The sequence below is a fragment of the Gambusia affinis genome, linkage group LG15 (genome assembly GCF_019740435.1).
Source record: "Gambusia affinis linkage group LG15, SWU_Gaff_1.0, whole genome shotgun sequence".
Classification (NCBI taxonomy): Eukaryota; Metazoa; Chordata; class Actinopteri; order Cyprinodontiformes; family Poeciliidae; genus Gambusia; species Gambusia affinis.
This window is the reverse complement of record NC_057882.1, coordinates 6,926,435-6,953,352: the sequence shown is the minus strand read 5'-3', so window position 1 is coordinate 6,953,352 and position 26,918 is coordinate 6,926,435. Positions and strand designations below refer to the sequence as shown.

The 26,918-nt window shown below is 40.4% G+C and overlaps 5 protein-coding genes across 7 annotated transcripts; 1 reads left to right on the top strand and 4 right to left on the bottom strand.

Annotated features, from left to right (window-relative positions):
* Positions 1–1,188: 1,188 nt before the first annotated feature.
* LOC122845128 (GTPase IMAP family member 8-like) lies at positions 1,189–6,207 on the bottom strand. Of its 2 annotated transcripts, XM_044141193.1 has the most exons (4): positions 6,139–6,207; positions 5,922–6,061; positions 4,670–4,711; positions 1,189–3,851 (listed from the first exon to the last, which is right to left on the bottom strand). In XM_044141193.1, the coding sequence occupies exons 2-4, from the start codon at positions 5,944–5,946 to the stop codon at positions 1,705–1,707; spliced, it is 2,214 nt and encodes a 737-aa protein (XP_043997128.1). In that variant the 5' UTR covers positions 5,947–6,061; positions 6,139–6,207; the 3' UTR covers positions 1,189–1,704. The 2 variants fall into 2 exon arrangements, with proteins under 2 accessions (XP_043997128.1, XP_043997129.1); XM_044141194.1 differs by having other exon boundaries at positions 5,922–6,199.
* A 1,162-nt stretch (positions 6,208–7,369) lies between these two features.
* On the bottom strand, positions 7,370–8,370 carry LOC122845292 (odorant receptor 131-2-like). Its single transcript, XM_044141498.1, has one exon. It carries the CDS (start codon positions 8,153–8,155, stop codon positions 7,370–7,372), a length of 786 nt encoding a protein of 261 aa, XP_043997433.1. The 5' UTR covers positions 8,156–8,370.
* A 3,005-nt stretch (positions 8,371–11,375) lies between these two features.
* Positions 11,376–15,425, bottom strand: LOC122845122 (GTPase IMAP family member 9-like). The gene is made up of 4 exons (XM_044141185.1): positions 15,161–15,425; positions 14,611–14,649; positions 13,246–13,350; positions 11,376–12,580 (listed from the first exon to the last, which is right to left on the bottom strand). The coding sequence occupies exons 1-4, from the start codon at positions 15,180–15,182 to the stop codon at positions 11,808–11,810; spliced, it is 939 nt and encodes a 312-aa protein (XP_043997120.1). The 5' UTR covers positions 15,183–15,425; the 3' UTR covers positions 11,376–11,807.
* A 1,356-nt stretch (positions 15,426–16,781) lies between these two features.
* LOC122845112 (GTPase IMAP family member 8-like) lies at positions 16,782–20,192 on the top strand. 2 transcript variants are annotated; one of them, XM_044141171.1, is made up of 5 exons: positions 16,789–16,812; positions 17,162–17,246; positions 17,667–17,748; positions 17,967–18,512; positions 18,684–20,192. In XM_044141171.1, the coding sequence occupies exons 4-5, from the start codon at positions 17,978–17,980 to the stop codon at positions 19,520–19,522; spliced, it is 1,374 nt and encodes a 457-aa protein (XP_043997106.1). In that variant the 5' UTR covers positions 16,789–16,812; positions 17,162–17,246; positions 17,667–17,748; positions 17,967–17,977; the 3' UTR covers positions 19,523–20,192. The 2 variants fall into 2 exon arrangements, with proteins under 2 accessions (XP_043997107.1, XP_043997106.1); XM_044141172.1 differs by lacking the exon at positions 17,162–17,246 and having other exon boundaries at positions 16,782–16,812.
* A 1,819-nt stretch (positions 20,193–22,011) lies between these two features.
* On the bottom strand, positions 22,012–25,972 carry taf9 (TAF9 RNA polymerase II, TATA box binding protein (TBP)-associated factor). Its single transcript, XM_044141189.1, has 7 exons — positions 25,844–25,972; positions 24,711–24,792; positions 24,496–24,632; positions 24,291–24,425; positions 24,138–24,219; positions 23,954–24,067; positions 22,012–22,770 (listed from the first exon to the last, which is right to left on the bottom strand). Exons 1-7 carry the CDS (start codon positions 25,877–25,879, stop codon positions 22,613–22,615), a joined length of 744 nt encoding a protein of 247 aa, XP_043997124.1. The 5' UTR covers positions 25,880–25,972; the 3' UTR covers positions 22,012–22,612.
* Between the last annotated feature and the right edge of the window lie 946 nt (positions 25,973–26,918).

Sequence of the window (26,918 nt, the reverse complement as noted above, 5' to 3'; positions counted from 1 at the left end):
GGAGGAAGCCGGAGAACCCGGAAAGAACCCACCATGCACAGGGAGAACATGCAAACTCCATGCAGAAAGACCCCAGGCCGGGAATCGAACCCAGGACCTTCTTGCTACAAGGCAACAGCTCTACCAACTGCGCCACTGTAAAAGGATTTTATGTAACTGAAACATTAGTCCTCCATTTGTTCACAAATGAGACCCAGAATCATCTTTAGGAAGGAATATCCTGCATCAGAACTAGATTATGGTTGGAGTTCTCTTTCTTTCATCCAGGGCCGAAGTGCTAATTGTCTCCTGCAGTCAGCAGCCATGCATTGACTAAATATTAGACACATCTCAACTGGTTGTTGAAGCATTTTTACTGTCCCAAGAAAATAACCAAAACTTTAGAATCTCCTTTGAGACTAAAAACATGAGAACTGAAATATCTAAATCTATTCTCCAGAGGACTTCACTCTATGATCTTGGAGTGTTTCAGTTTGGTTTCATTAGTGCTTGTATCTGTACCACCTCTTTTTATTTTGTTCTTTGGGTGTCGTATTCATCCATTTCTTATTTTTGCTAGTAAAAAAATAAGTTCACTTCTTTGTTACTTTATTACATTCTATTCTTTGTGCGTTTAGTTTCCTGAGATCAGTGTTGTTCTTTTCCCCTTGATTTGTATTTCTGACTCTTGGTTCTACCTATTAGTAGTAATTATTCTGCCTTCCTTCAGTTTTCTGTCTAGATTTTCCTCCAGCTGTTCCTCGTTCTGTTGTTTGCTTTCACTTTCATGCCTTAGTTGCATCTTCACAGCATTAAAACTCACTGCCGTGTTTGTCTCACTGATGGATTCTTCCATTTTACTGCTCCTGTTGGCCTGGATCTTTTATGGTTTTCTCAGATATTTAAATCTTATTATTTCACTAATAAATTTATCTTTCCTGCGGCATTTAAAAACCTCCAGCTATTACTCTACATTTTATAAAATAAACAACATCTACCACTAATAACTGTTGTGTAAGGTTGTGCAATAAATTATATTTGACAGTAACTATAGTGAATTGTGTGAACAGGGAAATTGTGCATATTGGGGATTTAGACGCTGATTTTGATGGATTCTCCCCTTTACCATCAGATTAGTTATTAGTTTAATGAAGAAACAGATAGTAGTATTTTTAAAAATGTAGTGAATCAACATAAAACCAGATAAACTTTTTTTCTGTGACTTTATTTGATCTTATTTCAGAACTCAAACAGAAAACAATTAATTCTACCCACATGCCATTTAAATCAGAAATATTTATCAAAGTTAAGACATACTTCCCCTTCAAAGTAATTGATTACATTAGTATTTCTCTTTTTTTTCTTTCTTTTTTTTTTTTTTTACATTTTTACTCTTCCAACACAACAAAACAGATTTCAGTTATATGTCTATGGTTTCATTTCTGATGTGGTAAATTAAATCACCGTATCTTTAATTTTCTTTATTATTCCACAAAAAATGTTATATATATCTATATCACCAGTTTTCTATCCACAACCCGCCCTAGAAATCACATGTACAGTAATCAGTGTTGATTATATAGACATGCTAAATTAAACATTTATCACCTTGAAAATGAATATTTCTTGTAAAGTCTTTGAACAACAATGATTAAATGATAGTGATACTTTAATTTTGTGATTTATTCCTGAAATAACCTTCAGGTGACTCCATACTGTAATTATTCACTGAACTTTACATAATTTCTTCTCCTTCACTACAGCTCCTGTAACTGCAATCACAAAGCCCACACCAGCCCCTACAGCAGCTCCTATTGGACCTAATGTAGCTCCAAGAGCAGCAGCAATACCAACTTCAGTGATGATCCCAGCACCAGTTGCTCCTACAACAATTCCAGCGGAGGCCAAAACTCCATGGATGAAGCTGTTGCTCTTCTCAGCTTTTCTTCTGGCTTCATAAAGACTCATGTTTGGATTTTCCTTCTGCAGTTTTTCCATTTCTTCCTTTATGGCTTCCTCTGCTGCTTGCAGCATCTGGTTGGTGTAATATTTTTCCTTTCCTCCATTTTTCTTAACCATCTGATCAATCTTTTTGAGAAGCTCTGTGACCTGATCTGGATCTTTCTGATCTGGATCTTTAGCTTTGTTGTTGAACACATGGTATCTTTTACCACATTGATTAATGAAAGTCTTCAGGTCTTTGTTGCCATCAATTATTTTTTTGATGGAGACTTTGTCCTCCTCCAGATCGTCTCCATGAGTGAATAAAACCAGAGTGTAATCTTTGGAATCCGCTCCAAAAATCTCCTGGATGATTTTCACCGTGTTTTGTTCTTCTTCTGTGAATCTGTTTGGCTGGATCACCACCAGGAAAACATGAGGACCAGGAGCAATAAGTGAGACGCAGTTAGCGATTTCTGCTTTCACCTGCTGTTGACTTTTAAAAGTATCAAACAGACCTGGAGTATCAACCACACTCAGCATTTGATTGTTTAACACTCGTGTTTCTTTTTGACAATCTCTTGTAACTGCTGACAAGCTAAGACTAGATGTAAATATTTTCCCTCCTAATATGGTATTTCCTGCTGCACTTTTCCCAGCTCCAGTTTTCCCCACTAGGACAATCCTGAGTTCCTCTCTTCTAATTCTTAGGCCTTCTTCCAGCATCTCTTTGGTGTAACAGTTTCCTTCATTGTTTTGAACCATCCTCTTGATTTTAACCAGCAGCTCTTGAGCCTGAGATGGATCCTTGTTTCTGTTGTTGAAGATGTGATATCCTCCTCCACATTGACCTATGATGTCACGGAGAGGGTCGTTGGTTTTAATAAGGTTGTCAATGGACAGGACTTCCTCCTCCAGATTGTCTCCATGAGTGAACAGCACCATACAGTAATGCTGTGATCCTTCTCCCAAAATCTCCTGGATGATTTTCACCGTGTTTTGTTCTTCTTCTGTGAATCTGTTTGGCTGGATCACCAGCAGGAAAACATGAGGACCAGGAGCAGCAATTGAGATGCATTTGAGGATTTCGTCTTTCACCTGTAGTTGATTCTGAGAAGTATCAAACAGACCTGGAGTATCAACTACAGTTAACATTTGACCATTGAACACTAGTGTTTCTTTTTGACATTCTTCTGTAACTGCTGAGGAGCTAATACAAGATTTAAATATTTTCCCTCCTAATATGGTATTTCCTGCTGCACTTTTCCCAGCTCCAGTTTTCCCCACTAGGACAATCCTGAGTTCCTCTCTTTTAATTCTCTGAGCTTCTTCCAGCATCTCTTTGGTGTAGTAGCTTCCTCCATTTTTGTGAACCATCCTGTTGATCTTCTCCAGCAGATCTCTGACCTGAGATGGATCTTTATTTCTGTTGTTGAAGACATGATATCCTCCTCCACACTGAGTGATGATGTCATGGAGAGTCTTGTTGTTTTCAATAATGTCGTCAATGGAGAGATCTTCATCCTCCAGATCGTCTCCATGAGTGAACAGCACCATGCTGTAACAGACTGATTCTTCTCCAAAAAGATTACGGATCATTCTGACTGTTTCTTCATCTTCTTTCGTAAATCTGCTTGACTGGATCACCACCAGGAACACATGAGGACCCGGATCAGACAGAGAGATGCATTTAATGATCTCAGTCATCTCCTTTAGTGGCTCACCTTCAGTGTTAAAGAAACCTTGAGTATCTACCACTTCCACAAGTTGGTCTTCGAAATCTCCTGATTTTTTCTCATTTTTCAGTGTCACTGATGAAGATGCGGGCAAAGATTTAAATACTCTTTTTCCTAAGATTGTGTTTCCTGTTGCACTCTTTCCAACTCCAGTTTTTCCAAGAAGAACCATTCTGAGAGTTGGTTCCACTGGTTCTGTTAGGAAAATACATGAGGAGTTACAAGGAGAGTAACAACATCATTTATGAAATACCTTCCCAGATAAATGATGTAGCTATAGACTTAGTCTTCAGTAAAAATGTGAGAGATTTCTTTTGTTTTTGTTTATGTCATTGTTGGTCTGACAGTCCATCACTAAATTTTATTCTCAAAAACCGTCTGAAATACTTTTAGACGTATCATCAAGGCTGATCATCACCCTCTGAAATATCACTGTCAAGGGTTATGTTTACAATGAGCATCCAGGAAAAAGAATGGAAAAGCTATTCTTTTGTATTTTAAGACGTGCAAGAAAAAATCCAAGTCAATAATACATCCTGTTGGTCATTATACATAACATAGAACTAGATTGATACCAAGATGGCTGCAGAACAAGCTTCCCAAACATAAAACATTTACATAATTCAATTCCATAACTAAAATATACAATAAAGGATTCAAAAGTCTGTCTTTATGTTCAATAAATATTGCTAAAATAATGAGATCTTTGTCTTCTGTTCATATTTAACATAACAGATTAAACACATCCTCAATTTCAATATAATTTCTAAGTTTGGGTTTTTTGCAACTGACAACTAAATGATCAGCAGAATAACTATTCTACGTTGTTCTGCTGACGTAGAATGGTTGCATCTGCAGCCATTCTACTGTGCATGTCATCGTTACAACATTCTTACTAACCTGCTGCTGGTTCCTGAATCTGAATTTAATGTTTCAATGCCACAATCCAAAACAAAATGGTTTGGGATTTAGTTTCAACATTCAGAAAAGTAAAGTATGTGAATTAAGTTTACCTGGTGTTTCTGGTCCAGCTGCTCCAGTCACCTCCATTTTCTCTGAAAAATTAAATTTTCACACATTATAAAACTTATAATAGTAAAACTCTTTATGAGTAAATATCTGCCTGGAGAAATAGACAGAACATGCCCTGAAGACCTAGTTCTGGCTGTACCAGTTTTAGACAGACATAGTGACAAAATAAACAAAGAAACATTTCATTATATTCCTGGGTGTTCTGGTTATGATGTATAATTTAAAACCTGTGACTGCTGTTTTAATTCACCTTTAAAAGAGTCATATTAATATTCTAGTAGATGCAACTTCTACTCTATGTAGTAATACACTCAACATCAAAAACGTTTTTAGCCCGAAGTGCAAAATAATGCATAAAGCGGATTAAAACAATAATTAAGAACTATGAGGTAGATTTTTACAGTTTTTACAGCTGTGTAGCTGAAGCTGAATAGAAATATTACTATAATGTTGGATCTGCTCTATAACTAGAAATAACTACAGTACATCATAGATCTGGCAGTTTTTATTCTGGCTTTTGGTTGAGTTTCATCACATGTTGATGAAACAACAACTATATAAAAAGGTGTTACTACATGCAGGGACAAGAAGCCACTGAGAAAGGCTGTTATAAACCGGTTTATCAGGAATTAATAAACGGTTTTCTGAACCCTGGGCTCGTCTAAAACTCTGACTGGAAAATTACAAAGTTCATCTTAATCTGGTTCAGTCCTCCAGCTTCCTGAAACAAATCCCAGTCAAATCTGTTTTCAACCACTAAGGTTTGCCTGAAGAAGCTGCAGCGACGTTTCCTTTGACTATTTCTGCCTTTAGTTTGTTTCTGGTTGAACTGACATTTACTCTTTTCTGTTACCAAGCAAACCACTCAGCCATGGTCACAACTTTAAAACAGACTGAGAGGAAGAAATGGTTGAACAATAAATTATGAATAAATAAAAGTCGACACTCCAGAGAAAATAAAACACAAAATATCCTCTGATTTTAATAGGAAGTTGAAGCAGTGAGCTGCAACACAAACTAATTTATAAAGTTATTCATTGGTGAAATCTGGTGATTTTCTTATAATCTGAAATATTTAAACTTTAAAGTTAGTAATATGGAGGTAGTGAACAATGATGTGTAGAAATAGTTTGAAAACATAAATAAGAAATAAATATATTAATTAGATAAAATTATATAAAATATATCTAATGAAGAAGAGAGTCATAAATATTAACTAATAAATGTTCTTACCAAGAAGATGAATTTTATCACTCATATTTGGTCTCTTCTGGTTGTTCCTGCTGCTGCTGCTGATTTTCTGATAGTTTCAGTTTCTTCTTAGCTCAGATATATTCAGTCTGTCACGTGTTCTACCTGTGAACATGTGACATCTGGTGGGTAGAAACAGAGCAAGTGATGAAACAGAAAATTACAGGTGGAGTTTAAAATGTAACAGTTTTATATTTACTGAATCTCTTGTCAAAGTCCCAACCAAACCTAAAGTAATCCTGAGTTGCATCTCAACTTTTCTGCTTCCTGTAGCACAACGGCACCAAGACTGTCCTGTTGGGGATTAACATTTACAACTCAAACTCCCAGAAGTCTTTTAACAGTTTGTTCAATTAAACCTGATATCATCTGGAGACTTTCTTCTTCCCAGAGCTAAATTTAATAAAGTCTCATTATTTTCAACAACTGTTAACTTTTCCATCTTGTTACTGTGAATATTTTTATTCTCCAACTGAGTTTTCATGTTTCAGATAAAAAAACTCTCAGTATTTTATCAGCTGCTCCTCAGCTGAACACAACTTCACTCTCCAAGTCCCGACTGATTCTTATTGTTCTTACAGTGTTCAGTCAGCTAAATTGTCTTTCTTGAATGAACTGGTGTTGTTTTTGAAGATGAATTAATACAATAAAGTGTGAAACTAAAATGTCAGAAAACACTGAAAAATACTCAGTATGCAAATTATATTACATCCAAAAAAACATTATTTTACATAAATACGGTGGATTAAATAGTTCATTTAAACTTGGAATTATCCGTAGATAATTCTGTGTAAAAGTTTAGAGGTTTATGTTGTTGGCCAAGATAATTTGGTATAATTTGGTATAATTTGGTAGTAACTGTATTTGGCCTTACATGGATAAGGTGGCTTCATTGAAAATGGTTAATTTAGATTTGGAATTACCCATAAATGAACTCAGACCAGGTTTAACTGAACTAAACGTCATTGTGAAGGTGTGGTGATGAGCCACAATCAATTACCTTTAGAGGAAACTGTTTTAAATTGGTTTAAACACACATAGAGCTCAAATTAAAATCTTGTTGACTTAGATAAATGTGGCTTCATCATAGGAAGATTACACAATGGAGGGAGAAGCACTCTCATTTCTTCTATGGTCAAGGATTCAAAAGGTCTCTAAAATTTGCCAGTTTGTGCTGAGAATCTGAAAATAACCAAACTTGCTTCTCCTTTAAGCTGGATTTTTTTTTTCGTGCTGTTCTGTTTATTATTATTTTCTGCATCCATTAAAGGGTTAGGGGGTCTTAAGGGTGAGGGTCCTTCTTTTGAGTCTCATTGATATGGAAGATGATATGGTAGTTATAATGTGAGAGCGATCTGAATGACAACTGAAGGCTGTTATGCACATGAACTGAAATAAGAAGGAAATATTTAATGTGTGTTACACAGTAATTATTTATAAATGTAAACTTCCACAGGGAGCGTGTGGAGAAACGGCGTCATGCTGAGGCCCAGCTGCAGCAGGTGCAGCAGCAGCGTGCGCCGCGCCCGCACGGCCGACGCTCTGTCCGTGGACGCAGAGCGCGCCGCCACGATGATGCCGGCGTAGGAGAAGGAGACGGTAGCCGCCCCCAGCAGGAACAGGAAGTAGGTGAAGGCTCTGTCGTAGAGGTCAGACACGGGGTCGATGAAGGCGCTCTCCTTCCCGCAGTAGTACACCATCTGCATGACCCCCAGGTCAGCTACCGAGAAGCGGGACAGCATCAGGCTGAGCTGGACGATGACGTGGGAGGAGCTGACGCCCCAGATGACGCCGATGGCGGCGCCGGTGTTCCTCAGGGTGACGATGGCGCTGTGCCGGAGGGGGTAGCACACCGCCACGCACCACTCCAGGCACATGCTGACCAGCGTGACCACGGACACACAGTGGGCCAGGCTGCTGAAGGCGGTGAGCGCGGCGCACACCGGGTACAGCAGCGAGAGGCTGACCGCGGACAGCAGGAACATGGACTGGCTCTGGAACAGCTGCACGGTGTCCACCAGCAGCAGGTTGAACAGCAGCACGTAGCGGGACGCCTCTCTGAACAGCGGCCGGCTGCGCAGCGTGTACAGCATGGTGAGGTTGATGAAGAGGAACACGCAGCATGGCAGCGTGGTGACGATGGTGAACAGCACCAGACCCAGGACCCCCTGGTGAGGCCCCGTCAGCGTCACGTTCAGCGCACTCCTGCTCAGCATCACAGCATCATCATCATCACACACCCAGCAGGGTCACAGAGGTCACAGAGGTCACTGCCACTACAACCCCACATCATCAGAACAGCTGCTCTGGCAGATCCACTTCCTGTCATCAGCTTTTATCTCATCCTCTCTCTGCTGCCACCAGGTGAGAGCTGTAAACATCACATGACCACTGAGCAGCAAGACATCGTCAACACTTCCTTACCGATTCAGAGGGAAGTTACACACTTTACTGTTTTCTGCGGAGAAATAAAAGTTTTCATGCAAACGTTTCACTAGAAAAACAGAACAGGAAATGTTTTCGCGATGATGTTCATAAACCATGATTCATAATAAACACGATTCACTGAACGAATAGAAACAAAAGACCACAGCTGTCCTCTTCCTGACGATGGTCTCTGAGGTTTTATACGTCTGTCCTCTAAAGCTTGATGGTTCTGTCTTCCAGATCTCTGAGGAACTTTTCTGTCACCCAGTTGGTTGGTCATCGTGTTTATTGGTCTGGAACTGGAAACTCATGATGATGATGATGATGATGATGATGATGAGGATGGTGATGATGATGATGATGATGAGGATGGTGATGATGATGATGATGACGATGATGATGATGTGATAATGATGATGTGATAATGATGGAGGATGGTGATGATGGTGATGCTGCTGCTGCTGCTGCTGATGATGATGGTGATGATGACGATGATGATGATGATGATGGTGATGATGACGATGATGATGGTGATAATGATGATGATGGTGATGCTGCTGATGGTGATAATGATGATGATGATGGTGATGATGGTGATGGTGATAAAGATAGAGGATGAAGGCCTGCAGGATCCGTGTTGTGTCTCTGGTTTCAGAGTTTTAGTGAACAGAACCAGAATCTTTACCTTTTGTCCCTGGTGAGTCGTTTTCCTTCCAGTTGGATTTGATCTGATCGATTGCTTCTGTCTGTCTGCTAGCTTGACGGCAGTTCAGCTACATTTAGCCACAGACGTAATAAATGTGTAGACCCTGCATTGGCTGCTCGGGCGCAGGAAATATGGCGCCATCTTGGAGAGGTCGACCACTCCAAGATGGCCGCCCTGCGTCTCGTCAGCGCCAGTAGACCAGAGCGATCCAGGAGGCGCCTATCGTTTTATTATGTCTGAGCTTTTAGCTACCAGAGTTCCAGCAGAACGTTTCTTTATCTAAAACGGTTCATCCATCATCTCTGCTGATCCATGATGGCCTGAGGAGGTTCTGGTTCATTGTTAGAACCTTTAGAACCGTCTGGTTCTGATCATCCAGACCAGAACCAGACGGTTCTGTTCTGGTTCTGGATTCTCCTTGATGTTGAACATTTATCCAGGATGCATTAAAGTGCTTCTTGTTCTGACCCGGTGGACCAGAACCTCTGTTGGGCTTCATGTGTTTGTGTTTTATATAAGGGGTTTCCCACCCTGGTCCTCAGGGGCCCGTGCTTTAACTATTCCACCTGAATGACTGAGTGACCAGCAGGCGTCTGCAGCATCTGGGGTCAAAGGTCATGCAGCACCTGGACCAGACATCCAGAACCTGCAGAACCATTTGGAGGAACTGGGCCAGGTCAACGGGTCAGAGCGGTTCTGATCCATTCATTTCTGTTCACATAATTACTGAACCAGAGAAACACTTTGGGTTTTATCATCTTTTGGTTCTGGTTCTGACCCAGTTAGAGGTTCTGATTAAAGGTTCTGGTTCTGACCCAGTTAGAGGTTCTGATTAAAGGTTCTGGTTCTGACCCAGTTAGAGGTTCTGATTAAAGGTTCTGGTTCTGACCCGTCTCAGCCCCACATCCATCAGTTACTGCAGATTAATAAAAGTTGTGTTTAATCTCGAAGAGTCTCACATTAAAGTCATCAGCGTCAGCTGGGTGGTTGCCATGGAGACGGTGTGTTGAGTGATGTAATCCTCTGGGTGTGATGATGATGAGGAGGAGCTCCTTCCTCCCCCGGCACCTCATTTAGCAGCATTAATTATTAAAGCAGCAAATATTGACAGCAGCTCTAATGGAGGAGATTCTCTGAGGATGAAAAGTTTTAAAAAAATTAGAAAAACTTCAGAGCGGCTGAACGATCCCTCAAGGTTTTACAGCAAGTTTGATTTTCCTGAAGTTCTGCAGATTTCACAGTTTATCACGTCATTTTAGTTTCAATACGTTTTTACACCAGACTTTCTGCTGAGCTTCTGCGCTTTAAGCTAAATATTTACATTTTACAGCAAACGGTTCTGATATTTCTGGTTTAATATTTAATATTTAGCTCGTCTGAATCTGCTTGAATCTGGACTCGAATCTGCAAACACGGAGAGACAGAATGAAAACCCAGATTATGAGAAGAAACCCGAGATGATCCATCTGTAGGAGTGAATTCTGGGTTTGGTTCTGGAGCGTCTGACGGGTCACAGTGAAACATTTTCACGGTTCTTCAGGTTCATGGATCTGAAGCTGCTTCCATCTGACTGATTCTAATGAACACACACATTCCTCAGATTTATAAAACTCCATTTATTGTCAAAAAGGCACTGTTAGAAATTATATGGAATATCTTTAAAATGTTTCATATGCACCATTATAATAACACTGGGTTCACAAATATGTTTTAGGAAGTTTTCTATGGTTTTTCAACTGGATTAAGATTGTTTTGCACCATTGAATACAAAAATCACTTCTGATCTTCTGACTAAATTAAAGATATTTTTGTGATGTCATCAGTTCATTTCTGTTAATATTTCTCATCCAAAGACGGTTTTAGGAGGAAAATAATACTTTCTGATAGAGGATTAATGAAATGATACAAACTTGTATTTCTGTAAAGTGACTAATAAACACTGATCAGGGTGAGCAGCTACATGTAAACTGAACATCACGTCTTCATTGAGCAAAATTCAGTTTCTTTAGCGGCTCTCTGCTCAGCAGCAGGACGTCCAATGAACACTCATTGTTCATCATGACGTCGTCCAGCGTCCCAAACCAATGTGGAGGTTAGTTCACAAAGTTCACCTGATTTAACAAAACCAAAGGGATTTTTAGATTCAGAGCATCAATGTGACCCTGAAACAGTTGAAAAATCCCAAACAATCTGCTGACCATCAGTCCGTTCTCAGTGAGAAGAACTTCAGCTCACTGCTGGTCAGAGACGTTTCTGCTGAGGTCAGCAGCGTTCCTCCTGCAGGTCCGAAGCAGAAAAGGTTCTGGTTCTGATGACGTCAGTGAACTGCTGCAGGTTTAGAGTTCAGCTCATTATCACTCTGACATTCACAACAATTTTCAACAATGATCAACTTTTGCTTGTTAATGTTTTTATGAATAAACAATAGATAATAAGTATTACCTATTAGACTAAGTTACAGCATAGTTCAACAATGAAATGAATGGTTGCCAGTTCAGGGAGGAAAAATCCCCATGTGGGCAGAAACTGGTTGTTGTAGCAGAAGGTTTTAGTTCCTTCAGGAATCTTCAGGCTGCTGCTGAAATGTTTCAGAAGGAAGGACTTTGACTGGACCGCAGGGGTTTCTCAGAGGAACCTGAGTGACCAAACATCAATGCGGACCAGAACCTCAAGGCTGGACTGGTCATCCTGACGCTGATGCATGCTGGGTAATGAAAACAGGGACTTCTGGGTCTTTAGGAGCTGGTCTTCACTTTCAGCGTCTTGGAGAACTGGAAAACGACCTCCATTGAATCCTCCTGAGTGCTCTGCTCTACAACATGGCGGGTGCTCCGCAGCAAGTTGTCATAGAAACGCTGAACTTCCTGTAACTCAGCCTGGCATCTCCTCTTCAGGTCGGGGCCTTCAGGCTGAGCAGCAGTCAGCAGCTGTTCATATTTCTGCTCCACAGCTCTGGTCTGCTCCTCCAGCTGCTTCTGGTAGAACGCTCTGAGCTCCTCCTCTCTGCGCCGCAGCATCTCCACCACCTGCAGGTAGGTGTAGTTGGAGTAGAACTCTCCTCCGTTCTCAAACACCATCCTGTCCACCTTCTCCAGCAGCGCCAGCACCTGGCTGCGGTCGTGGGCCCTGTGGTTGTTGAGCATCAGGTAGCGGTTGTTGACCCTCTGCAGGACGCTCTCCAGCTTGGGGCCGCACTCCGGCAGCTGCAGCTTCACGTCTTCAGCAGCTCCATCATCCTGGGTGAACAGGATCATGGTGTACCTCCAGGCGTCCGGCCCAAAGATGTCCTCCACCTGCCTCACCGCGTCCTGCTCCTCATCGGTGAAAGGCCCCACCTTGATGACCAGCAGGATGGCGTGGGGCCCCGGGGCCGACATGTTGATGCACTTGGAGATCTCTCTCTTGATGGTGTGTTCGGAGATCGACGTGTCAAAGAGACCCGGCGTGTCGACGATGGTCACTGTTCTGTCAAACACTTCGCCTTCCTGCTTGCAGCTCTGCCTGGTGACTGGGAGAAACACAGAGGATACACTCAGGATATGATGACATCATGATGTCCTGATGACATCATCATGGTCACAGCGGGATGGTTTCTGATCAGCATTAAAGGCTTTTATGCTAAGACGGCCATTTTGATTGAGGAATGGAGTTAAGCTCCAGCAGGTCAGTCCAGGGAACGACTGGAATATGGTAACTCAAAATTGAAAAGGAAGATTAAAAAGAAGAACAAAATGTCCAATATAAAGGACACAAAGGAAACTCTGTGTCTCAGGAATATATAATATAGTTAGGAATTGGCTGTTGGCCAGAACAGAAATATGAATATTGGGTTTTTTTAAAAATAGTGTCAGGTTAATTAAGATTTACCTAAATTAACATAAAATAAAGTTTACGGTAATTAAACAAATCGTAAATTTGAAAAGAAATTAATCTGTGATTGATTGGGTGGATTACTGTGAGGGAGTTCATAAAGAGCAGCTAAAATCCTTCAGCTGATCCAAAACACTGCAGCAGAGTTCTGACGGGAACTAAAAACACAAATCAGATTTCTGCTGTTCTAACTTCCATGTTAATCCAGATTATAATCTCAGATTCTCACATATAAAGCCCTTAATAATCAGCTCTGATTGGTGCAGATGCTCCATGTCTACTTCAGAACAGAGATTTAAATACCTGAGGACTGACTGACTGCAGCTACGAAGGCGTCTCTGCCCAGGATGGTGTTCCCACTGGAGCTCTTCCCTGACCCAGTCTTCCCAACAAGAACCAGTCTGAGATCTGGAGAAGGAAATTAAACCAAGTCACAAAAACCAAGTCAATATTATGCTTTCTTATTGAACATCACATCTGCATTAACTCATTTTACTACATGGGATATGATTTCTCTAATGAATCATGTAGCATCTCAACATGTTTTAAAGAGGCAGTATCATGTTTTCCAGCAACATAGTGTCAATTTTACTGCCATAGTTACTGGAATGTTATTATCAGTTATTATTACTTACTGTCTGTATCAAATATGACTTAATAGAAATTTAACTTTCTGATTTAATGCCCTGAAATTGGGCCTCTGTTTCTTTAAGAGTCTCCTGCTCTTTCTGAAGCTCCGCCTCCAGGAAGTCATCCCAACATGGCTCCTCTGTTAACCCTATAACAACGTCTTTTTGCGCTGAGCAGCAGCTCCCATAATGAGCTCTGCAGCTGTTTGCTAACTGCTGCTGGCTAGTCTGAAGGAGCTGATTGGGGAAGGAGCTGCGCCCTGTAGGCGGGACTAGGTCCACTGAGGGGTTTTTGCATCTGAATGGTTGCCATGGAGATGAAAGGATTTCTCACACATGAAAGAATCAAAGCAACATGGCAGGGAAAAATTAGAACATGACTGGAGATAAAAAGCTGATTTGACATGATACTGGCCCTTTAACAGTTTGTATCTGTCCCATATTCTCCAACCAGGTAAAGACTATTCTTATATTAACATATGAAATATGGAGAGATTACCTCTGCACAATATAAGGAAGTGAGTAGTGACAGGTTACATTAACCTAAGTTACCTTTTTTAAATTAAAAATACACTTGAAGGAGAGTTTCACCATTTTCACTTGTGTAATTTTATTACAAAGTATCACTTCTCTAAGTTCAGTAAAATTTCTGTAGTAGTGGAGCCAAAAATGCAGCAGAGATCCACAGTATAAGTGAGACCTCTTGTTTGTTCAGCAGCTTTGTTGTTGTGATATTTTCCTGAGTCTATTGCAGGTTCAGTGAACAAACAGTAAAATATCCATATGGCACTAGAAGCAGTTCCACATATACAGTAATAGTGTCAGTATCAGATTTATATGTTTCATATTCTAAAAAGTCATTTGGAGAAACATTTCTACTGCCAGATTCTGTCATTTTGGTCATTTTGTTCTTTTAAAATCAGAAAATGGCTGAATTAAGACTGTCTGATTACATCATTTTCAAATAACATATCAGATTAAATCAGGTACTCAGTTCTTGAGGATCGAGCGATCGATAAGATAGATAGTAATGTAATACTTGGAGGGAAGTCCTTGCTTCTACTTCTTCTTCTTGATCCTGTAGAAACAGATGAACATAGATCACTTTGCATTACTGACAAAAATCCCTCAGTTTGTATAATATTAGGAAAACATGCAATCAGTAATAACAATATGAAAGTAATGCCAAGGTAGGAGAACCATTGGAACATAAAGGTACATTTACTGCATGTTCTGTCGTAACAGAATAAATGAACCATGAAGCAACGACACTCGTTTTCACTGAAACATCAGCTGACTGTTGGTCGGAGCTGAAGCCCATTCAGGACGTGGTAGCAACTCAAAGTAACTTAGCAGTAATAAAATAATAATAATAATAATAATAATAATAATAATAATAATAATAATAATAATAATAATAATAATAATAATAATAATAATAATAAACGTTATTATCACAGGGTGTCGCAGCACCAGAACCAATGAAACTTGACGCATTATGATGTAACCGACAGCGGAAAGAAACTATCCACAACCCTGAAGTTTTAACTTTATTCAGAGCACCTGGTAACGTCTGTTAGTAAACTTACCAAATCCTGCGGCCTGCGCCATGTCGTCCTGTTTGTCTGCTCTATTCGCTGAAGAACACGGAAGAGAACAACCCGGAAATCTTCACCTGCCTGGGTTTAGAAGCAGGTAGGGCAGGCCAGAAACAGCTACAAGTCAATATAAACCTCAAATTAAATGAGAAACTCCCCATCTACATATTTAGTTAAAAACATCAAGAAGGAAAGTTTTAGAGAAAGTCTCTCAAAGACGCACAGTAGGTTTGCATCATTTCCCTACCGGCGAAGACGCCGGTCTCAATAAATCTGTGTCATGTGACAAAGCAGAGACGTTTCGGTCCAGAGATGAATGAAGATGTTGTGTGAAATAAAGAATGTCAGAAATAATTAAACTTAGTGTCTCAACGTAGATTATTTCCTAATTATTCTATCAATGATTATTGCTTTAACGGCATTTCTGGCGCCGTCCAACGTTTTGCTCTGGAGCAGTTGAGCAGAAACTCCTCCCACACCGACTCATTGCTCCTTCCGCCATGATCCCCAAGCTGACTGTAAAGGAGCGGACCTTGTTACCTTTTTTTTCGGACCTTGTTACCTGTGAGTCGCAGCATCTGGGAGTTAGCGTTGCATATACATGGTTCATTACGATAATAAAGCAGCATGGGCGGCCTTCCCCCTGTTACTACTCCATATATACAGAAATAAATATTTTTTAATTTTACTGTGTTGGAGGTGGATCCAGGTGTTGTGTACGATAATCAACATCCACACTATACTCATCTTAGTTTCTACAATCTATAACCTATTATCAAAAACACCCATTTGTTTTGATAATAGGTTATTATTAAAACAAATAATACGGAACATCTGATCCGTGTTCAGATCAGATGTATTTTAAGGAGTTAATAGTATCATTGATACACACATCTTTTTACTTAATTACTTTTTAATGTAAATAACTTATAAAGATTTATTTTTGTGAAACAGAATAAATGAAAAATCTCATGAAAAGCAGATTTTTTTTTAACTTCTCCACTTCTAAATAATCAGAAATGTGAACTATTAAATCTAACATTGACACAGCAGGCGGTCCCACTCTTCTCTTTGGGTCAGTAAATGTTCCCCACAGAAAGAAACCAAAACATCGACATGTTTTCAATAGTAACAGATTTTTGTAACAGTTTCATTTCACATAGTTGAAAGCAGAAGTTTACATACACTGAATAAAGACACATAGACTTTTTTTTCTGAGTAGCTTAAGTTAAATCAGAACAAATCTTTTGTTTTAGGTCAGTTAGAATCACCAAAATTATTTTTATTAGTTAAAAGGCTCAATAATTAGAAAAGCAGAAGGAGAGCCTACAAAGGCGTCGTTGTTGTATTACCGTAAAGCACAATGTGTGGGCTCAGCCAGTTTAGAGAAAAAAGATTTCGCCGCAGAACCTTTTCACTGTAAGACACCAATTATGTGTGCAGTTTACCAGAGAAAGAAACTCCTAGAAACTCCGATGCACCTTTAAGAAACCACTGTGTTTGTGTGACTGGCTGAAAGAAAACTTGATTGAAAAATGTTTAACTTGAAAAGTTTTGACTCAAGTTTTGCTGTCGATCCTTGACATTTTTAGTTTCACTTTCACTTTTACTGAAAAGAAACGTTTGACGGGGTTGAGAATCAGGTGAGTGATTGTTTGGTTTATAGTTTTGATGAAGCATTCATAAGTTTCCTCCACCATATTACCTGTCTTTAAAAAGTTCTACAGTATATTAAAATTTGTTTTTTGTTTATGTGGTCGTTGTAAAATATAATTTTGAGTCTGCTTAAAACGAAGGCTTCGCTTGTTTTACTTCTCAAGCTAACAGGTAACTTTACATCACGTCTCCAAAATGGCTGATTTATTTTGCTGGCTATAGAAAACATTTAATAAACTTAATGTCGTGACTATCGTTATTATTAGTAACTATTAACAGTACATCAGAGCAGACAGTAGTAAACCTTCTGAATGTTTTTATTCTTCTGTTTGATAGTAAATAAACTGCATTTCTGAAGCCTTGAACATAAATCAAAACTCCACAGAATGATGTGGGTTTGACCCAGAATCACAGAACAAATGTAAGTACTGGATTACGTTGAATATTTAATGGAAAACTGATAAACAAGAACCTACTATAAACAATGGCTGCAGTGAGAGCAAATGAGGAGTGTGTGCATGGAGACAAGTGGAGAATAACGGGAGTGAATGGAGCTGCTGTAGCAACAGAACCTGAGGCAGGTCTGTTGGTCCAGAAACGTATTAATCTGCAGCCCAGTGAGGATCCAGAATGCTCCTCCTGTACCTCATTTTTCTGTCAGAAATAAAACCTTTAACAAATCCTTCTTTTGAGTCTCATTGATACGCAACATGATATTGTAGTTATAATGTGAGAGCGATCTGAATGACAACTGAAGGCTGTTATGGACATGAACTGAAATAAGAAGGAAATATTTAATGTGTGTTACACAGTAATTATTTATAAATGTAAACTTCCACAGGGAGCGTGTGGAGAAACGGCGTCTCTCGGCTTCCTTTCAGTATTTGGACCCATATTAAGAGAGGCATGAGGAAAACAGAATGGTAAGTTTTTCTTATTTTCAGAATAAAACTCTTTAATTAACTGTCCTACTTCTAGCTGCAGCTAAACAATTCACTTAAGAACTCACATTCTCTCAGATTTTTCTTCTCTCTGCAGTTTTTCTGTTATTTTATTTGCTAATAAGATAGTAAAAGTCAAATTTTCCCCATGTCTAAGTCACAAATGGTCACTTCGTCTAAATGATTCTCTCACCTTACAGGGTTTTCAAGGATGGCTCGTCATTCCATTGTTCTTCTGGGACATACAGGAGTCGGTAAAAGTGCTTCAGGAAACACAATTTTAGGACGAACAGCATTTGAATCAAAGGCTACTTTCACATCTGTGACCACCGAGATAAAGAAAGAAACTGACACGGTGTTTGGCAGAGAGATCTCAGTGATCGACACTCCGGGGATACTGAGTGAAGGTATAGAGACGGAGATCCAAACCTTCTGCAAGGAGAACCTGGATTCCTCATCCTGTCGGTTTCTGGTTGTAGTTAAAATAGATCGATTCACTAAGGAGCAGCTGGAAGCAGTGAACGCCACCATCAGAGTTATTGAACCATACGGATTGGACCAAGCGTACTTGCTCTTCACTCGTGCCGATCATTTAGCCGGGACATTGGAGGAGTTTATCAACAAAGAAAAAGAATCTCCAGAATCTCCACTTCAGAGGATCGTTCGAAAGTTTGGAGGAAGAGTTTGTAGCTTCGACAACAGAAATGGAGGACCGGATCAGGTCAAGGAACTGCTCCAGAAGACAGGTACTGACATATGACTCACATTATAACATCATTTAGTCAACAGGTTTCTGCGAAACATCTGAATGTAGCTGGAGATTTCTACAGACCCTTCATTAGATCACAATCAGCAGGAGTCTGGTGGTCTTCTGTCTCTGGAACGATCTCTTTCTACCATCTGTTTGCTCCTTCCAGGTATCCTGTCTGCACCTGAAAGTCTGGAGAAGAGGAAGATTGTTCTGTACGGACTGAGTGGAGCCGGGAAGACTTCATCAGGAAACACCATTCTGGGATCAAAAAAGTTCAAGTCAGATTGTGGCTTTGAGTCCAGTACCAAGACGTGTGTCAGCAAGTCAGCCATAATAGGAAGTCAGGAGATCACAGTGATGGACACTCCAGGTGTGGATGACAGCAGCAGGTCTCCTCAGGAGGTAGCTAAAGACCTATTGGGAGCATTATGTGGAGAACATGTCCATGCCTTGGTCATAGTGGTAAAGATTGGTAAACTTTCTAAAGAAGATTGTAGCTTTCTTCAGTATTTCCCATCCATGTTTGGCCCTGATGCTTTAAGGTCTACTATGGTGCTTTTTACTCATGGAGATGGTCTGGGAGGTGAGAGCTTTGAGGAGAAGATCAGGGCCAACAAAGAAGTTTCTCAATTGATTGAACAGTGCAAAGAGAGATACTGTGTGTTCGACAACACCCAGTGTAGCAACTGGCAGCAGGTTAGAAACTTCCTTCAGATAGTCGATAAGATGGTTCAACAAAATGGAGAACAACCCTGTGACAGATTAGAGGCCACACCGTTTCCACAACAAGACGACAATTCAAGGCCCAAACCTTTTCCACAAAGCTCACAGTCCAGGTCTGGAGGAAATGCTCCATCTGGTTATGGGTCAACTGACCCTAGGTCACCAGGTGAAGAGTCGTCAGACGAAAGAATTTCCAGTTCTTGTTGCCTTTGTCAGTGTCTCAGATATTTATTGTGTGGATGTTGTCAATCAGGGCATGATGGCTACGAGCCAATTAATTAGAGAGCATTTCATAAAGACTTTTGCTCCTACTTTATTAATTTTTTTATTCTTGGACAGCTATGATACGTAACCAAGCCGACAAGGTATTGTTTTCCCAGCTGGGAGCCGTCAGGAGCCTGTTAAGAGCTAGACTTGGGGCCCGGCGGTGGCACCATGATAGCGAGCTGGAGCCATGCCTGGAGCAGCTGGTATGAGTTTGAATCCCAGTCTGATGACCTTTGCTGCACGTCTTCCCCTCCCACAGCCCACTTTGTACCACTTGTAGAAAAGCGCAGATTGAAAATGCTTGTTGAACGAGCTCATTGACAGGACCTTCATTATTTGACTGGGAGAGGATTTCTCTCTCTGGTGATGTAGAACTGGCTTGGGGTTATTTTGGTTTCAGTTAAATTGTTGTTGCAGACGGTAGTTAAAGTTTTAAAAAACCCTGATCCTCCCAAAGAAACCAGATCCAGATCAATTGGAACCCATGTTTTTAAAATAGGCATCTGACATTGTTTCAGATTTTTAATCAGTTTGTTGATCAATGTAATTCCCAAACATGGGCAATCTATTTTTATTTCCACTTCTAAAAGAGAAGATCGAACAGTTTTTGACAATTATAGCAATTTCTAAATGATCTGTGCCTCCACAAGTCTTTGAGTCCATTATTAGTGAACAAGTAAAAGGAAATCTGGCTCTAATTTAATTCTTTGATTTACCGATCAGGATTTTGTAAAAATAAATAAATAAATAAATAGAACAGTAGACTTGCAGCATGAAAGTTTCTAAATGGTATAGCAGAAGGTCTGGATTAAATCAGTGTTTCACTATTAGTAGATTTCTCTAAGGCCTTTTACACTTTGATCACTTCATTCTACTTGAAACCCAGCTACTCTGACAGCAGCTGGGTTTTCTACTCATACAGTGAATAATATCAGGTCCAGAGTGATCCGTTTGATGGTTTTTGTTCTGGAGTTCAGTTTATTCACAAAGGGGTACCACAAGGTTATGTACTGGGTCCTTTTTTATTTATTTTTTATATTAATTATTTTGGAAAGGATATTTCAAATGCACCAATTCATTTCTGTGCTAAGGACAGAATCACATGCTGCTGATGTTTTATTGTAAGTTTACATTTACTGTGGCTCTGTGTTGTAACAGTGTTTTGTTTTTGTTTTTTTCTCTGTATGCTGCCAGTCTAGACCAGGCCTTTCCTGTAATTGAGATATTTTGATCTCAGTGGGATAAATCTGGTTAAATAAAGGTTGTTGTTATTAATTATTATTATTATGTCAAGAGCTCCAATAATACTTGAACTAACACTCCAAATCTCAGAAGAGTTGAAAAAGAGGCTTCCTGGACCAGAGAGTGAAGACGGAGCAGGAAGTTGAATCTCTTCCATCCATCATAACAAAGATCAGATCTTCGACTGTCCAACAATACGACCAGACAGAGATTTACAGAGCAGTGGAAAAAGCAAATGAGGTGGATCAGCAGTGCTAGCCAATAGCTGATGGAGGCATCCAGAACATGTTACTGAAACAACTGAAGTTGGGTCGGACTCTCTGGTTCAGAACTGGACTGGTTTCAGTTTGACATGACGGACTGGAACTTCTTTGATTCAATAGGACATTTCTTGTCTAAGAGGTCAGAGGTTACATGTCAGGTTCTTCAAGGTTCAACCCTGGGACCCCTCTGATTCTATATCTACATGCTCCCACTGGCTCAGGTTGAAACAGGAAATACGATCAGTTACCATGACAACGCAGATGATTCACAGCTCTACCTCATGATGTCATCAGCTGGCTTTGCCAAAACTCACCATCTGAACAGAAACTGAAGTAATCTTTGAACCTAAAAAGATGAATGATCTAGACTTATAGATCTAGATTTATAGATCTAGAGTCAGCAGCAGCTTCAGTTGTTCAGCTGGAAACTAGAGATCAGGCTGACCTCTGACCTGAACCTTCAGGGCCCCATAAAGATGTTTTTGCAGTGTCTTCACATCTGACTAACTAATCGATGCTCCAGCTGCAGCTGATCCAGAACGCTGCTGCTGGAGTTCTGACTAAACCAGGAAGATACAGCAAATCCTGCTAGTAGTTTAGAAATCACTGAACAGATTAAAGATCTGCTGCTGCTGGATCAAACTGCTGGTTCTGCATCAGAACCAGAACCAAACATGGAGAAGCAGCATTCAGTTCGTTCCAGATTTAGATCTGGAACAAACTTTCAGAAAACTGAAAAACAGCCAAAACACTGAGTTCCTTTAAATCAGGACTAAAACCAGCTGGTTGAATTTGGTCTCTGCTGTCTGGATGTTCATCTGTCATAACAATCATATGACAGATGTCTTTAGTCAGAGGCTTCATAGAGTAGCTGCAACACTGACTGCTACTGGAGACCCTTCCTGTCCACAGCATCACCATCCACAACTCTTTGAAGATACTCAGATGATTTGAGTTTCAACATTTAATTCCCTTCACAACAAATAAAGAACATTTGAACTGAGTTGAACTGAAACCATTTATTGTTAGTCAGCAGTTGAGCCAGGTAGTTCTGTCCCTCTGACCCAAACTCCACTCTGAGTGGAGTATCTCAGCATCCAACAGGAAAAAGAGACTTTCTTAAGAATAGAAGTAAAAAATATTAGATATCGGTTCAATTTTCATTTCTAATACACAGAAATGTAAATCTGGGCCGATATTCAATATTATTGCTGCTATACCCAATATTTTTTGACATTGATATTTGTCTACCCTTTGGACAATGAAACCCAACCAGAGATGATTATTTATTCTCTGCTCTAGTTAAACACTCAACTCTCCTACACTCATTTGTTAACATGGGCCCAGTTCTATTGATCAGACCGCTACTGATGGGTTCATGCTGATACATTATGGATCCATAACTTTATGAGTATTACCATTGCCTAATGTTCATCCGTGATCAGTAAATTATCTCTGATCTGAACTTGGTAACTTCTGGTTATCAAAGTGATTTGTTCACGTTTGGTTTCAGGTTTTTTTTAATTTATTGAAAATGCGAGCAGAAGTTGTCCTGGTTCAGCTTCTAGGAACCAGAGTCTACGTCTGAGTCCAGCTGTGGTCATAAAGCGTCGTAGTCGTCGTCGTCTTCGAGTTTCCTCTTCAGAGCGTCTCCGCTGGCGTTCTGAGCCACCATGTTGGTGGTGATCAGGATGTTCTTGGACCCGATCAGAGACGGGTTGATCAGGACGTTGGACACGGCCGGCGACGCCGCTGTTGCTATGGAGACACAAACAACCGCCATCACTCTGCTGCCACAGGTCAGCTGATGGAAAACTACAGAACGACTTTATGGAAATGATCTGGTTTATGTTACATATTCTGGTTTTATTGGAAAGTTTAGAAACTGTTTGATTTTATCCTTTAGCTGGAAATGTTCTGATAAAATGTTTCACTCACACAGGACATGATGAGACTTATTACATATTTATTATTTTATGAAAATAAATCTGTGGAAGCATCAAGTTCTCTGAAATACAGCTAGCAAACAAGCTAACATGTTATGTTAGTATACAGCCGTACTTTAGCTCACTAGATCATATTAGCATGCTAACAGCAGCCTGTGAGCTAGTTTCATATTTACTATGAATATGAAGTTACGTATTTTTTATATTGAATGTTTCATTAATTATTTTTATTTAATTAAACAAAAGGATTTGTTCCTGATTGATGACTTGTTTTAGATCAAATGAATATATTTAGTTTGCTTATGGCGCCCTCTGGTGTCTGATGACTGAACACCAACAGGATGTCAACAGGTCCCATATCTTGTTGATCTCAGCTGAGATCCAAATGGTTCTGGGAGTGTGGTGAGGGTCAAAGGTCAGCTGAGTGGAGACTTCATCAGTTGGAGTTTTCCTCTCAGCAGAATTCAAATCAGGACTCAAACCCACAACCTCTGACTGACTGGATCCAACGAGCCAGAATCAGAACCAAAGGTAGAACTGAAGCTAATGCTACATTAGCTTCAAATAGCCAACATGTGCTAATAAAGCCATTAGTTAAAAGTAGCTAACGCTAGTGAACTACTGAAAAATAAAGTAGAAGGAACCAAGATGGCCGCCAAAACTCTGATGTTTCTTTTGGAGAGAATATTCAAACCTGATGATCATATTTCTAAAGTTCTGATGGTACTGACCCGGATGGTGAGAAAACAGAGCTGTGATTCCCAGTCACATACTGGGAGGATTCATTACCGCCCACAGAAACCATCAGCCTGGTTCTGGTTGGGTCCAGAACCAGGTTCAGACTGGGACCAGTTCAACGTGCTGTCTGACTAATACCACAGAAGAAGAAAGCTAGAACCTTTCAGGAACTTGAGGAACTGCCCTCGGACACAACCTAGACTGGAACCTGAACTGGTTGCTCTGGGTTCGGCCCACTGGGAGGGAGAAGGTCTTACTGGTTTTGGTGGTGGCCGTCTGGGAGGGTGGAGGGATTTGGACCGTGAACCTCTGACCCGTCAGAGACACTGGGGTTCCAACCTTAGAGGAGACCGACTGGACCGAAGGGGTTCCTGAGGACCACAAAGAGGGGTTAGAGGTCAGGCTGCATACTGGTTCTACTGGTTCCTCTCCTGAACTCACCCAGGGTAGGTGTTGTGGGTCTGCTGGAGACGGCGCCGACACTGAGGCGAGGCACCGATATCCGGCCGGCGGATGACGACACCTGCAGGGGAAGAGAGGTGAGAGGTCAGAAGTCATCAGAGTGGGGGTCTGGAATGAGGAAGAGAAGCAGACCTTCTTCTGGATGGACTTGAGGCGGTAGTTGGGAGCGGTGAGGCAGTAGCGGTCAGGCGGCAAGCGTGGGCCGGTGTAGGGCTTGATGAGCGGCAGCGGCGTCTGGTTCTTCTGCCGCGCCGCCTCCAACAGGAACTGGACACAGAGCACATCATGGACACCAGAACCACAACCGGGCCCTGGGCCACAGGTTGGCGGGGCTTACATCTCGCGGCGGCGGCGAGGTGAAGGACTGGTCCATCCGGCACTGGATGGCCAGCTTGATGTCGTCGGCGTCCACTGCCGACTTCTTGGCGTGAGACGCGTAGATCTTAGCGTCTTCGATGATCGTCGTCACGTATCCTGGAGACAGCATGGGTCAGAGGTCACTTCCTGTTTGAGGTCACCTGATCTGAACCTTCTTCTTTTTCAGTGACTTACTGTAGGTGAACTCCAGCATCTGGTTGATGACTCGAGGCTCGTACTCCGTTACGCCCATGTCCTTCAGGATCTGGATCATCACCTGGGAAACGGAACGGATTCATCATGACCAGCCTGGTACTGATGGGTCTGATGGGTTCTGGCAACCCTTGGAAAATACTCTGAACTCTTTCAGACAGGACCATATATTAAATCAAGTTTTTAATGTTTCTGTAAACATACCAGTGTCATCTGGTCTCTCCTTTAGGAGGTGTGTTAAATCTGTTGGTAGCTGCTTGTTGAATTAGACCATTACATTAAAGCCAGAATCAGCTCCTTTCCAACAGTTATAATGAGAATTAATGTTCAGGTTCATAATAATAATAATGAGGAATAAAATCAAATCTATGAAGGATTTTAATCTCAAGTTTTGGTTTATTCAGATGATGCGACATTTATTTTACCAGATGAGTCACATGATTCTCATAACTTCATTTACACACGAAGAGATGTAATAAATTGGATTTATGAAGAAGCAAAATGTCTTAAATGTTTCATTGAAATGAATGATTGTTGTATTTCATTGTACGGCGGCCCTCGTTTTTGAGAGGAGGATGACCTTATGGAGGTAATAATAAAAAATCAAAATAATAATAAACGTGTTTCATCAGCATCTGTGATAACATCAAATAATACGAGATGATAATCTACTATTGTTAAAACTGACGTTTGAGTTATTGTGATAACTTAAGAAAACATTTAACTGTCAATAACCAGCTGGACTGATTAAAGGTTGATTGAGCATCATAACCAGGTGTCCAAATTTACCACAACGTTTTAAACCTCTGCAGTTAGCTTTAAGGCTTCAGCTAAAAACACAAATATAATGTATAAGTATAAACTTCATCTTCTATAAATGCACTTTATGTTTAGCTAAAATCAACAAATAATAATACATTTAACTCAAATGTTTGTTTATAGTCCTACGATAGAAAACAGCGCGGAGCTAAAAGCTAGCGGCTAACAGCTAAGCTAACAAGTTAACGGAGTCTCCGTTCATTTTAGCTGCAGTTCAGAACAACTGTTAATATGACAGAAACTGCTTTAGTTTAGTCAAACCAAACAGCTTAACGTGATAAATGTCTGGAAGTTACCTGTGCATCTTTCGGGATTGTTTTTGGTGCAGACATCTTAGCGGCTACTGCTTCTGCTGCTTCACAATACACAACACTGGCACCGCAGTGCAGTACTGCCACCTACAGGTTTACACCAGGAACTGCACCAATTTCTAATCTAAACTGGCTCAGAACAGAATAGAGCCAGGATGGTGAAACATAAACAATCATTGTTTTCTCACACAGAAAACAGAATTTTATAAAAGTACAAGCATGTTGAAAAACATATAAACAGAGAATAAGAACACAAAATACACAATTGGAAGCAAAACAACAATAATTTGTCCCCTTTTAATGTGCGGTATTGTCTTGTTTAAAAAGTCACTGATATTTATGGATTTCTCCATCTCTTCCACATTTGTTATTTTATTTTGTCAAATGTTTCACTCTTCTCATCTCCTCATAAACTTTAATATATGTAGTGTTTATTTTCTTATCAATCAGAAACATTTCTAATATTTCTATGAACTCTTTCTGTGTATTATTAATCTTTATTAATTATTTAAAACATATAAAATGAGTCAAAATATGTACAACAGTCATGAATATTTTTAATAGAAAATCTGGATACACTGAGTGAGGAGAGAAAAAAAGTAACATTTCCCCTGAAACACATTGAGAACTCAAGAAGATAAAACCGTAGTGGTGCAGAGCCAGCAGGGGGCGCTGCAGGATAAAGAACAACATGTGGAAACATCAGTAAGTCTTCATGTTTCAGTTTCTAACAGCATCTTAGTGAAGAAATCATCAGAGAAGAAAAACATTGAACCAGCGCCGTCCTCATTAATAATGATAATCAATAAGCTGATAATCGATACGCTGATTATCAATAAGCTGAAGGTTATTATTCATGACTGGGTCATGACAAGAGGAAACCTGTTGAGAATCATAAAAGGAGCTGCGTGCCAAGTCTTATCTGCAACAAGTCTCTGCAGGTCGAAGGTCAACCACAGAGACCTGAGGAAGCCCGGCAGAGCCTTCACAGAACCTTTACAGAACCGCTGCTGGCCCTGAACCAACTTGAGGCACAACAGAACCTCCTTTTAACCTCCTG

What these genes read in the sequence shown, in the direction of transcription:
- LOC122845128 (XM_044141193.1), bottom strand. Translation starts at nt 5,946, where the DNA reads ATGAGTGATAAAATTCATCTTCTTG. An exon ending in TGATAAAATTCATCTTCTTG is followed by an intron (nt 4,712 to 5,921) that starts GTAAGAACATTT and finishes TTAATTTTTCAG; the next exon opens with AGAAAATGGAGGTGACTGGA. An exon ending in AGCTGGACCAGAAACACCAG is followed by an intron (nt 3,852 to 4,669) that starts GTAAACTTAATT and finishes TTTTCCTAACAG; the next exon opens with AACCAGTGGAACCAACTCTC.
- LOC122845292 (XM_044141498.1), bottom strand. Translation starts at nt 8,155, where the DNA reads ATGCTGAGCAGGAGTGCGCTGAACGTGACGCTGACGGGGCCTCACCAG.
- LOC122845122 (XM_044141185.1), bottom strand. Translation starts at nt 15,182, where the DNA reads ATGGCGCAGGCCGCAGGATTTG. An exon ending in AAGCAAGGACTTCCCTCCAA is followed by an intron (nt 13,351 to 14,610) that starts GTATTACATTAC and finishes TTCCTTCTCCAG; the next exon opens with ATCTCAGACTGGTTCTTGTT. An exon ending in TGCAGTCAGTCAGTCCTCAG is followed by an intron (nt 12,581 to 13,245) that starts GTATTTAAATCT and finishes TGTTTCTCCCAG; the next exon opens with TCACCAGGCAGAGCTGCAAG.
- LOC122845112 (XM_044141172.1), top strand. Translation starts at nt 17,978, where the DNA reads ATGGCTCGTCATTCCATTGTTCTTCTGGGACATACAGGAGTCGGTAAA. An exon ending in GGAACTGCTCCAGAAGACAG is followed by an intron (nt 18,513 to 18,683) that starts GTACTGACATAT and finishes TGCTCCTTCCAG; the next exon opens with GTATCCTGTCTGCACCTGAA.
- taf9 (XM_044141189.1), bottom strand. Translation starts at nt 25,879, where the DNA reads ATGTCTGCACCAAAAACAATCCCGAAAGATGCACAG. An exon ending in GATGCTGGAGTTCACCTACA is followed by an intron (nt 24,633 to 24,710) that starts GTAAGTCACTGA and finishes TGCTGTCTCCAG; the next exon opens with GATACGTGACGACGATCATC. An exon ending in GACGGCCACCACCAAAACCA is followed by an intron (nt 22,771 to 23,953) that starts GTAAGACCTTCT and finishes GTGTCTCCATAG; the next exon opens with CAACAGCGGCGTCGCCGGCC.